Source organism: Anarhichas minor, unplaced genomic scaffold (assembly GCF_050575085.1).
Source record: "Anarhichas minor isolate MPS153535 unplaced genomic scaffold, ASM5057508v1 ptg000002l, whole genome shotgun sequence".
NCBI lineage: Eukaryota > Metazoa > Chordata > Actinopteri > Perciformes > Anarhichadidae > Anarhichas > Anarhichas minor.
In genome coordinates this window covers 2,542,290-2,554,733 of record NW_027466448.1, presented here as the reverse complement: position 1 = coordinate 2,554,733, position 12,444 = coordinate 2,542,290, and the positions used below count along the sequence as shown (strand labels likewise).

General features: G+C 40.8%; 1 protein-coding gene across 1 annotated transcript; it reads left to right on the top strand.

Annotated features, from left to right (window-relative positions):
• The first annotated feature begins 7,981 nt into the window (after positions 1–7,981).
• LOC142955688 (lysosomal membrane ascorbate-dependent ferrireductase CYB561A3-like) lies at positions 7,982–10,780 on the top strand. The gene is made up of 5 exons (XM_076097100.1): positions 7,982–8,168; positions 9,498–9,706; positions 9,806–9,960; positions 10,139–10,295; positions 10,552–10,780. Exons 1-5 carry the CDS (start codon positions 7,982–7,984, stop codon positions 10,576–10,578), a joined length of 735 nt encoding a protein of 244 aa, XP_075953215.1. The 3' UTR covers positions 10,579–10,780.
• The last annotated feature ends 1,664 nt before the right edge of the window (positions 10,781–12,444 follow it).

Here is a 12,444-nt window from a genome sequence, read left to right as displayed (position 1 = left end):
TCTCCAATCACAATATCGCATTTCATTTACTGGCCAGCAGGTAAGAATTAGACATCAGCATTGTCGGTGCTTAAATGTGTTCCTTTGTGATGCATTTTTGATTGTTTTTTTGCAAGGTTCAGGTCCTCCAGTCTCCGTGTGTATTCAGTCATCTTCAGTGGCGGATCATTTGAAGTGACCGGCCTTATTCTCTGAAGTAAGACGTCGGATATAAGTGAGGACATTTTCCTGAGTGTCTCCTTTGTTCCTCACTCTGAGAACACTATTCTCTGTGTTACCAGGGCTCCTTTTTTGCCGCCTTCGTCTCCTGTAATAGGGGTAAAAATTATTTCTCACTCTTCTCAGCACGCCATCAAAATAATAGAAATGCTCGTATTGGTGGTCATTGAGGAGATTGACGTCCTGGTCTCTGATGTGCTCCTTCTCCTGCTCTCCTGTATCCTTAAGTGCATCCGTGGAAAACATCTTTGATTCCGTTCCTGCAGATCTCTCGGCACAGTGTTTCCACCCAGCCTCAGTGCGATGCATTAACCCTCTGCAGAGCGGCGTGTTGTCATCCGTAGTCTGTGGAGGAGAACTTTCATCATCAGTACATTCACCGCTGAGAAATGTGAAGAGTGTAACGTGACTCATTTCCTCTTACGGTACATTCCCTTTTTGAATTAGTCAATGAGGATTTGAACTAATGATGTAATATATCTAGGGGCCCATTATTTGCAATGCAACATTTTTTGCTCCCAAAGATCAATAATTTATTGGGTAAAAAAGTATTTCCAATAATTTGCCTATTTCCCCTGTTGGATTACATTGTTTTCTCATCCATGCAGCATTATCCGTTTAGCTCCCTTCAGATTCCCCTTCCTGTTGGATAGATTCATCTCTGCTTTATATTTTTGCACATTTCTGTGTAATTAAACCCCAATTTCTGTTTTTCATGCAACACTTTATCTACCTTAAAGCAAAAGCTCGGCATTTTGGGAAATAGAAATATTCGCTCTCTGATTGAGACTGAGAAGAATTGATTGATGCCTGTAGCAGCCAATTAGCTTAGCTTAGCTTAGCAACCAGCCCCTCTAAAAGCTCACTCGTTAACACGTCTTGTTTCATACGTTTAAAAAAAGCATTGTATTGGGGGGGGGTTATGTGCCAAACTATTTCTTGGCTCTGAGCAGCAGAGACCAGAGGAAGTTACTGTGTCTGTTTCTACTCTTAGTTTTTCATAGAGATTAAACAATTAAGATATAAAATGGTAATTGCTTAAATGTGCTGGCTGTTTCCACCCTTTGTGCTAAGCTAAGCGTATCGGTTGTTAGCCGTAGCCTTACACTTAACAGATATGCAGATATGAGAGAGGCATCAATATCTTACACTCTGGCCAGTGTATTTCCCAAAATGACAAACCATTCCTTTAATTTGACCAGGATTCTCACAGAAATCTGGTATTGCGTCTTGACTCACTGTTTGAAGCGTGTCTGTAGCTTGTTCGTGGATTGTTGGTAAAGGTTTTGCAAATGTAAATGACTTCACTTTTGGATCATCTTGGAATGCTTTCCTGTCCGATTCGGGCCTGTTTGTCTCTTCGGGAGGTTTGATTGTCTCTGCCGGGACGTCCTGTCTCATCCTGAGGCCTGAGAAGGACTTTTCAATCGGAGCTTCTATATTTCCAGTTTTACATTTTATAAAACCAGCATAAAAACCGCCGGTCTGGGTTTTTGCTGTCCTCGGGGTCTCTGTACTCGGCAGTGTGTCTGCTTTGTGTGTGCCGCCTTGATTGAAGACTTCCGTACTTGATGTCTCTTTTATCTCCATGTTTACTGTAGTTGTCTCTGCCGTGCGCTCTGTTTTTGCAGTTTCTCGCTCAGTCATTTTGAGTGAGGGAGGTGAAGTTGTGACTGATTCTTCTGATGTCACATTTTCCTCTTGTTCAGTATGATTTATGCCCATATTTTCACGAGGCGAATTATTAGTCTCTGTGTGTGCTACTGTCTCTTCTGTTGCTTTGACCTGTTCCTCGGTGTGAACAGACGCTGTAGTTACTTTAGCTCTTCTCTCTGCTGGTTTTATATTTATTCTCTCTGTTCTATCCAGCACATACATTTCTAATGAAAACAGACTTCCTTTCAAGCTCCCTGGTTCAATAAAAAAGCTCTGCCTTATAACTTTAGTCTCGGGTGGGGGGTCATACAGCAACTTCATTGGAGTTCTGACTGTTTCCCACCCAGTGTCTGTGTTCAGACACGATGATGGGTCTGTTTGTGTCTCCCTCTCGGTGTCTGGAAGGAATAACATGATTAAGACTTCTTCTCCCGCCTCAGTAAGCACTTGTTCGGTATCAACATCGTTATCATCTGTCTTATGTGTAAAGTCTGCCTGGAGGATGTGTGCTAATCTATTGTGGTTTCCATTTGCATCAGTATTTGTTTGCGATCGTTGTGTTTCACTTTCTCCCTCTTGGCGTCGCGACTCTGCTCTTTGTGTGATTATCTCCTCATTGAAATCCACTTTATTACCACCTTGAGTGGCCTTTATCTTGGACTGCGGCCTATGTATGGATCCCGTCTTCTCTCTGGATACCAAGAGTCGCCTCTCAACATAAAATCCATTATCATCATGCACACTAGACGCAGCTTTTAGAGGATGCTGCTTCTGAGTTCTTTTTAGCAACAACTTCAAGTTCAAATGTTCATTTTTCTTTACAGTTCTGGCTGAATTTCTCTGTATCTCTAACTGTGATATATTTGAAGTTTTCATCTCAGAGCTGCCAGAGTGCAGAGCAGCAGCTTGGAAAACGTCACGTTGACGGACCGCAGCCCGTCTCTTGTACTTCATGTGAACTTCAATGTCCATCGCCCGGCGTGCGCTCTCTTTTTGTCTTCTTTGTGGTTGTGCAATCTGCTGTTTGGGTAGTTTCTCGATGTTCATTGCTGATCTCATTTTGCCCGCTTTGAAACAGCACGAAATAATCACTGTTGTAGCAGCGCAGTATCTCTTTGTCAGCATTTTCTGCATTTGAAAAATGGTGTCGTTGGCCCAGCTCTTGGATTTCTCCAGTAGGAAAGCCTGAAAATTGTGGCCAGAGGCAGCCGCGTGATGATGCAGTGTCCATGAATCAGGGCGACCTTTTATTATGTCCACGGCAATACGGCTGGTTTCACTAATAACATGCAGCGCTGGTGGAGTGTCTGACCTCAGCAGAAATACTGGAACTCCTTTTCTCTTTCCATGAAGGAGAGAAACAACCTGGAGTGAAAGGAGAGGAAGATAGAGTTGGTTATAAAACAGTCAAATGCATGAGCGGTGAGATTAAAAAGAACTGCCATTTAAAGCACACTACTTCATTCATGTGAACATTTTCAGCCACGCCTGCGGCACGGCTCTACGGACGATAATGTCATTCAGGCAATCCATCACTTACTTTGGTACAGACTGACAGAACTTAACAACTGCTTGATGAGCTTTCATCTGGCGCCATCATCAGGTCAAAGTTTTAGCTCCTCCAAAACTCTGGTTTATGACCAAATATCTGCAAAACTAATCACATTCCCATCAGCCTCAGCTGCACTTTATGTTTGAAGCTAATTAGCAAATGTGAATATGCTATGACACTGAACTGACAGGGTGACAATGGTGAACATTAAACCTGTAGCATTGTTGTTGTGAGCGTATCAGCGTGCTGACGTTAGCATTTAGCTCAAAGCGCTGCCTCAAAGAGCTGCTAACATGGCGGCAGACTGGTTTCTGAAGCATGGCGTGACATTTTTAAACTTTTAATGGTTCTTTTTTTAGTGCTTTGGTGCTTCTCTACCCGTGTGCAACTTTCTGCTTTAACGGCATGTGGTTCCCTTTGGCACACTACTTAACTGCACACACTGTCGACCATGCGGCACTCATTGATATCTGGGTTTAATGGTAGGGAAATCTCAGAGGGAGTTATTCACATTTCTGCAACTGTTGCAGTTGCTCTTTCAGTAACTTTAATCCTTTGTGTCTGTCGAACCATGAGATTTATAATCTGCTTTTTCATTCTTAGTGTTCCTCTTTCTAAGGGCTCCAAGTCCTCCAAGGTCTTTTCTGCCCTAAAGCTCGAGAAAGGGAGTTTCACAGTATCTCCTCGCTCGCCCATAAATATTCTGAACTGCGAGAACATGCTGCAGGTCAGATATTCTTATTATCAACAGCGTTTAATTAGCACTAAAATAAACCTGGCTGTTATTGTTTGTGCAACGATCGGCTTCTTGCTTTTAGGTGGTGTAAATTTTATCACGCTTGATTGTGACAATCCAACCTGTTATGCTGATAATTCATGCACACGGCCGGGAGCAGCACAACAGAGGAAATAGTAAAAATAAATATTGTGCTCACTGAAGATGTGGAATGCAGTAGCTGTGAACATAATTCAGTACATCAGCCGGGTATGTAATAAGGAAAAGGCCATTTTGTCGATAAAGTTCATAAATAAAGTAGCATTATAGACCACCAATACTGAAATTAGCATACCAGAGCTGGAATATGATTCCTACGGATTATTCCTGTAAATTCCTGAAGAGACAAACTGCATCCATTATCGTCATGGATGTGTGTCCAGTAAAAGAGGGAGGTCCTCAGTCTGTGCTGCACAGCAACGCGCACACACTTTCTCCAGACGCATTGATGTTTAGTTTGGGTCTGAAGTATCTCCAGTCCCAGAGGAGTCATCTGCAGCAGCTTTCTGCACAAACACCAACGGTAGTAATCCATGGCCCAGTCCCCGTCTCCAGGGGGACTCAGGTCAGAGACGAGCAGGGACACGAGCAGCAGCCACGGCCTCATTGTGCTGAGAATGAGCGCCGGGAAGGCGACATGAACCCGACAGTAATGCTGTTATCTTTACTGCAGCTCGCTCGTCTCACTTTGAATATGCAAACCATGCAGCAAATGACGGCTCTGCTCTATCTCACAGGTGACAGTTTATTACAAAGAGGCAACTTTCTATCACTTTCACAAGGAAAGTATGATTGTCTTTCTCGTGAGTTATGTAGCTTCTCCACCTCAGATTTAACCTGTCGTAATACTTGTCCTGTCATACCACTGCCATACCACATTTCAGAGTCAAAGATACATTTATTTATATTCTTCTTGGTGTCTACAAATCACATGAAAACACCCAAAACCAACAATGACTTGATCCCACAAACCAAAGCCTGATATGTCTATATATATATTCCTCTGTGCCATAGCGCTGCATTGTTGTCCCAACATATTATCTCTTCCTTCATTGCAATGAGCATGGGCATTTTATTTAGAGCCGATCCCACATACATCATCCTGCTACCAGAAATTCTCATTAGAACACCAAATGTGTATTAATCCACGACTAAAACTAGTCCCCAACAAATGCATTGTTTACTCCTGAGTAACTTTTGCTAAAAACAAGAAAGCCCAGCTGTTTAAGGGAACTATTTAACTTTTCTAGCCTCTGCATGATTCTTACTTAAGGATGAATGGATTAGAATTTGGTTGTTGATTAATTGACAAGGAGAACAACACCAGCCTTAACCCCTAATGGACTGCAGGATACCGAAACACCTGGATCAGACAAAACTGTTTACAAAAAAAGGTGTGCGAATACCTACAAACCAATTTCCCTTTTATAATGGCATTAATATAACTATTAATGTATCTTCACTGACAGAAAATGTGGGTTGCCAGTAAAAGGGATGCTAAATAAACCACATTGGCCCTGCTCTTTTGAAGCAGGTGCATACATACAGTATATTGCCCTGCCCTATTGTGTTAAAGGCTTTTGCATGTTATCAGATTTTGTCCATAAGACACCCTCTGCTGAGCTCAGGAGGACAGCCACAGTGCATTATTGTCTCCTTGTAGCAGGTAAGAATATATTCTTTTTTTAAAAATCCAAACTAGACATTAAGAAAAGAATAAAATGATAAATAAACCTGTTTTGTTATCTGATTTGTATTAGAGTCTCCATGTAGAGAAGAAATAATGTCATTCTCTCAGAAAGCATACACTTTGAACGGCTTACATAGAACTAAAAGAACAGCTGGATTTATTAACAATTGTAGCCAATGTCTTTTTTATTTCCATTGATGGACGGTATAAATCTATCAAATGCGATGGTGGATGTTGTTATGTGCATAATGTTAAATATAATGGATAATGTTGCATTGTACTCCAAAGGCAGTCATGGCTGTAAAATAATAAAATTCAAATTGTCTATTTTGTGGCATGCTCATTGAATGTGCAGGTCAAATGAAGGGTGGAAAACTAATGCTAAGTGCCTGCTAAAAAGCTAGTGTGCAATAAAGACTGGCGTAAAAATAAGAATTATTAGAAGTATGAAAAATTCAAAGCTAAAAGATTATGAATGGTAAAGCATTAAAATGTGGGGGGAAAGTGTAAATTGGCCATGGGGTGTTGTATTTTTAGTACATAAAATTGTCATATGTCCATTTTTTTTTATTACAGCCTCAAGCAAAACCTGCAGTCCTGACCAATCGTAGCAGTCACGACAGTCGTAACAAAATGGGAAACATCAACACTGCGTGCCAGATGAGCAACTACAGCAAAAGGAACATTCGAGTGTTCAACATGGAGAAGGCCCTGGAGCTTGACGCCTTCATCGCCTCCCAGCCTAGAGGCGAGGATAAGATCTCGCCCGTGCTCCCTGGAGACAAGAAGTTCAGCTTCAGGAAGGACGTCGAATGCGTCCGCGTGTTGGCCTCTCAGACTCAGCAAGTGCCCTGGGACGCTGGTCGCTTTCTGTCCGTCTTCGTGGAGGACGAAGACGATGAAAACATTTGCTCCAAACAAATCATGCTCAACATGGCGCTGAGTGCCCCGGTTACCGTGCTGCTCTACGATGTGTAGATGAACCGCCATTGTCCACGTGTTTGCCGCTCTCTGCTTAAGTAGAAGATTGCATTGTGTTGTCTGTCACAAGCAGGTCTAAATAAAGTTGTTGATCTAACTACACATTGAATGTTTCATGGATTCTGTTAACATCACATAATCATCATCCTTTTGTCATCACAAGGTAAAATAGAAGTTACACAGTCATGTTTGGCGTCATTGTCCTTGCGTGACTGGCCCTCTGTGATCATCTGCTTTGGTCCAGATCTCAGGACTGTTGCTGAACAGTGGAGGCTTTATTCCTGCTGGAGGTCTGTGCTATATTAGATGACATGCTTCTGTGACGAATCAACATGACCAAGCAAAAAACTGATTTTGTAATTGTTTTCTTTGTCACAAGCCTCCACACCTCGTCCCCTTTAACCACCAGACTCATTCACCATCACAAACAATTTCTGGGACCATCTTAAGGTACAAAGCGAGTGAAGAAACAGGGTCAGTTTGTTTCTTAAAAGCTAGTTTCGGAGGAAGAACATGTAATTGTAAATAGTACACTTTTGCAAGTGCTGTACTTAAGAACAAGTTACAGGTGCTTACTTTACTTTCATTTCACTCGTCTTCATACTTCTACTTCACTTCGATCCAGAGGTAAATATCACTCTTATTACTGCATATCTTTTAGTTACAAATTACTAATTCAGATTTATACTTTTCAATTATAATGCATTTGATCTCGACTAAAATCTCTTTCTCATTAAGTCATTTTAGTCTGTAATTGAAGCAATTACAATATTGAAGTATTTTCTGAAATCAGCTTTCATTTTTCATTATTGCTAAATTTTCCATTAAAGGCCGCATGAAATACTCTCACTGAACTAACGTGTTTTAATGGACCCAGTTAGGCCGGTCTTGTCAGTATAAGATTGGGGCTTTTGTTAGTGTTAGAGACTAAACTGCTCATCAGTATGTATAGTTCTTCTAATCAGTAACAATAATCCAGCGATATCATCTGTATATTTCACTATGTAACAGGCTTTTCTTCAGTCATTTTGATACATCTATATTTTCATTTCAGTTGGATTTATGATTTAATTTATTATTTTCTACTCATGACATTATACTCACAGATATGAGTCCGTCGGTGTTGTTCTGGCTCACCTACGTGCCGTGCCTGTGTCTGGGCCTGCTCTGTCTGCTCTTTGTGAGCTTCTGGAGCTCACACTGGCACGGTGGCTTCTCCTGGGACGGTTCAGATCTGCAGTTCAACTGGCATCCTGTCCTCATGGTGGCTGGGCTGGTGGTTCTGTATGGCAATGGTAAGTTACTGCACTGTAATAATGAGGTTTTTTTATTCAACACTGCAGTATGTTTACACTCGGTACACACATTCGACACACCTAGCTAGATCTAAACCACTACCGTCATGAAGGTTATAATGTTTTGTTTTTGTTGAAAGTGTTTCAGAGAGGTGATGACTCGGTTGTTTTGGAGGATGTAGTTTGGTGCTTTTGAACTGGATTGCATTATACAGAGAGGTGTTTCTGTTATTTCGCCTGCCTTCAGTGATATAAATGAGGTGGACTGCAATAGGGCCCTTGACTATTGATTTTTACCACAATATCTAGGGAACATTAATGGTGTTGCTGTTATTGGTGCACCTCTGACCATACAATAACAATATATTGGCCCTTAAAGGGACAGTTCACCCTAGATTTATAACCAGCACTACAGGTTAGAGGAGAAATATGTATTTTAGTTATTATTTATTACATTTTATTCTATATTTTAGATTTTAGGGGGGGGCTGACCCTTTAAAGGAGCACTCCACCAATTCTCCGCTTGAAGATCAGTTTACTTGTCACAAGGAGGACAACTCAGTCTGTGAAAACAGTGTAGTATAATGTCTCCTGTGCCTCTGACGGGACCCCTATGATGTCATCAGAGCAACCTTGGATCTCATGCATCTTGTCTGGGCTGGGAACGTCTCAGGGTCCCCCCAGGAGGAGCTCTGGAATAGCCTGTAAGCCTGCTGCTCCCAGCGACCCAGCCCCAGAGTAAGAGGGGGAAAATGAAGGGATGGATTTCAGTAACATGCATAACAAACTGGAGGTGTGGAGATTGAAAAAATGTGAGCGTTTTCCATGCAGCAGAGTCAAACAAAAGATGCCTTTGTTTTGTTTGGGGTGGGCCCGATACACATCATATAACGAGGTCCATCACTACTTTACATTGTTCAAACATATTGTACTAAAACAATTGATAAGAGAGTTCCAGGAATGTATCTATTTTTTGTTTAATGAAATTAAATCATTTTCTCATGGTCGTCTCAGCTGAAATAGTTTTTCACTGCTCGGAGGTATTGTCTCTCTGTGAAATCGATGAAGCCTAGTGGATTTTGTTATTATTTTAATTAGACATCATAATACCCAGAAAACTGAAATTGAAGACATTGAACTCTGTAAAGTCTTCACTTGAGTTCATCAACTGAATGACTCAAACATGACACAATAACATCTCACTCTTTATTTAAACTAAAATGAGAATATCATGTCATTGTTTTCCAATTTTAAATGAAAAGCAGATGATGGCAAGCTATTAATAAATGCACTGTTTGCATCATTTGTTCCTCAACTGTGTGCGTGCAGCGGTGGTTCTGTACCGTGTGCCGTTCACCTGGAAGCAGAAGAAGCACACCTGGAAGCTGGTGCACGCCGGCCTGATGCTCCTGGTTCTGCTCCTGTCTGTCCTGGGCCTGTGTGCTGTGTTTGACAACCACAGATTCTTCAAAATCCCTGACATGTACTCTATACACAGCTGGGTGGGCATCTGTACCGTGATAATGTTTGCATTCCAGGTGAGGGTATTATAAGGGAATGAACTGCTAAACGTACTGGAGGAAACTGAGAAAACACTAAGCCGTCCCTTTTCTGTCCTTTCCCCGTGATGCTCGTAGTGGCTCCTCGGTCTGGCCGGCTTCCTGCTTCCTTGTTCTCCGCTGGGGTTCCGCAGCAACCTGAAACCTGTCCACGTCTGGATGGGTAAAGCAATCTTGATCCTCACTGTGGCCTCCTGCATCAGTGGTATCGACGAGCAGCTGTTCTTTACCCTGTGAGTGCTCAGATATCCAGCAGATGGCGACACAATCTCTTTCCAACAGGAAAACAGCCAGAATCACATAGCAATCTTACATTAACATTAACAAAAGCATGAGTTGTTGCACTATAAATCAGTATTCAAACATGAAACATGTAAGAAACTTAACTCGTTGAACCTAATTTCTCCATAGAGATGGAATCATTGGTAAACCTTACAGCTCACTGCCTGTGGAGGCAAAGTTTGCCAATTCCCTCGGCCTCCTCATTGTGGCCTTCGTCTTGGTCGTCTTCGGCATCCTGTCCAAAAACAACTGGCAGCGGCCGGAGACAGACAACGAAAGTGTCCCTGTGAGTATGGATGACATAACAGGGATCATATTGTTGTCGATCGATACCACAGAAATCTTTTTGCTTTGAGTTGACAAAGATGTGAATTACACGTTGACATAAATCGCTGGAGTGAAGGCTAACATGTTACTGGGATCATTGTTTTGTTCTGCCTGTCATATTAATTGTACTTCCAGTTTTCATGATTGGTTCATTCTGTATCAGTGCTTTAACACTCTGGGTGAGATAATAATCTTACGTGTCATTTTAATTACAGCTCGTGCTCAATGAAAACAGCACATGAAGACAGTGCAGGAAGACATCCATGTGCCAACCAGATAATAAACGGCATTGTATTCCTCGCATTGTCTTTCTTGTTCAATAATTGAAGTTTGATGACTTTCCATGTTGTTTTAATGTTTTTTTTTGTTTAAGTACCAGCATTCCTAGAGTCCTTGTAGTTTGCAGTATTCAAGGTAGCATTTTTTTTCACAGGCCATCATAAGAATGGGCTATGAAAAAAAATTAACATTTAACATTTGGTGCATCTTTATTTTCTCTCATACAGAGCTGAGTTAAGCTAAGTAAGTTAAGTAAGATTGAAATGCATGTTCATATCTTTGTGACAGCTTCACAAAAAGGTATTGTATTGTATTGTATTTCTCATGTTCACACACTCTACCTTATGATTTGTTTTAAAGGTTGAAACAATATAAAAGTCTGGAGAATGTGAAATGAATAAACTGAGGAGTAATAACCACAGGAGGGGATTTAAAGGACAATTCATTTGGTCTGGTCAACACCGTCTTCTTCTTCTTCAGCATCTTCACTTCTGATTTTGTTCAGGAGATTCTTCAGCAGCTCGTTCAACAAAACAAAGACAACAAGCACAAATTAAAATGTTACAAACCATAAAAAAGTATGAAGCTTCAAAAAGCAATAAAAGAAAGTAATACACTCAGACCTTGCTGAAATGTTACACTATATGACTACCTCCTGCTGAGCTCTCTGGATCCTGATTTGATTGTTTTTGGATAAGGCCATGTTAAGAATGTCAATTTCAATCCGATGGATTCATTTGGTAATATAGTTATTGTGGTATTTTATTAACAATGTATAGATGGTTAGGAGACACAGCAGCTTCTTTTAGAAGTTTTCTTTTAGTCACTTGTGTTATTAAAGTCAGGAACTTAAGCTGCAGTGTTGTTATAGCCGAATGTATTACAGGCCCAGACCACTAGAGGTCAACGCAGCACAGCCGTGACTCTTCAGGATATGTCTGGAGGGAGAAGTTTGCCTTCAGGGCTTTCTACCAGACACCTCGTTAGGGTTAGGCAAAATATTTAAAAAATATATTAAGGTTTAGATTCAAATGAACTCTTTCTGTCAAATCTAGACGGCAAACTTCTCAGGTTTGCTTATTAAAGTACCATGTAGATTCAGACGGGGTGTGAAGAGCAAAAACAATATGCATGGGAAACTTATAAACAATAACGAGGAGCGTTAGATAATATGTATAGGAAATAACAGTATGCCCCTCACACTGGAACAACCAGAAGCTTTTAGCTGCACAGCCTGACATATTCTCAACAATTACATATTACAAAAATAGTAAAGTTGATGCTTTTTACACTCCTGTCGACGGTCAAGGCCACTTTCTATGATGTAATAAATAATAATATAAATGGTGTAAACGTGCCTGGTGTGGGACTTTCTCTAAAAAACAGAGAGATGTGGAGAAAGAAAAGAAACAAAGACATTAAATATTCTCTGTTGTTGTAATACCCAGAGCTTTCATATGTCATTTCAATTCATTTATCAGAATCAGAATCAGAATCAGCTTTATTGGCCATGTATGCGTACGCATACAAGGAATTTGACTCCGGTTTTCACTTTGCTCTCAACGTACATACACAAGTTTACAAATAAACAAGAAAAATGTAAAAATTACAAACATTTAACGACTATGTACAATATAAATAGATATCCAAAAGTATATATGAACATAAACCTATACAATGACCATGGAATTGAGGTGATAGTGCAGTATGACTATTAATTGTTCATCAGAGTGACGGCCACTAATTTGCAAAAATCGCAGTTCTCTGTCTCTGTTTGAACCGATTTATTACCAATATCTTATTATTCAAATTGCCCGCCAAGTACTTCC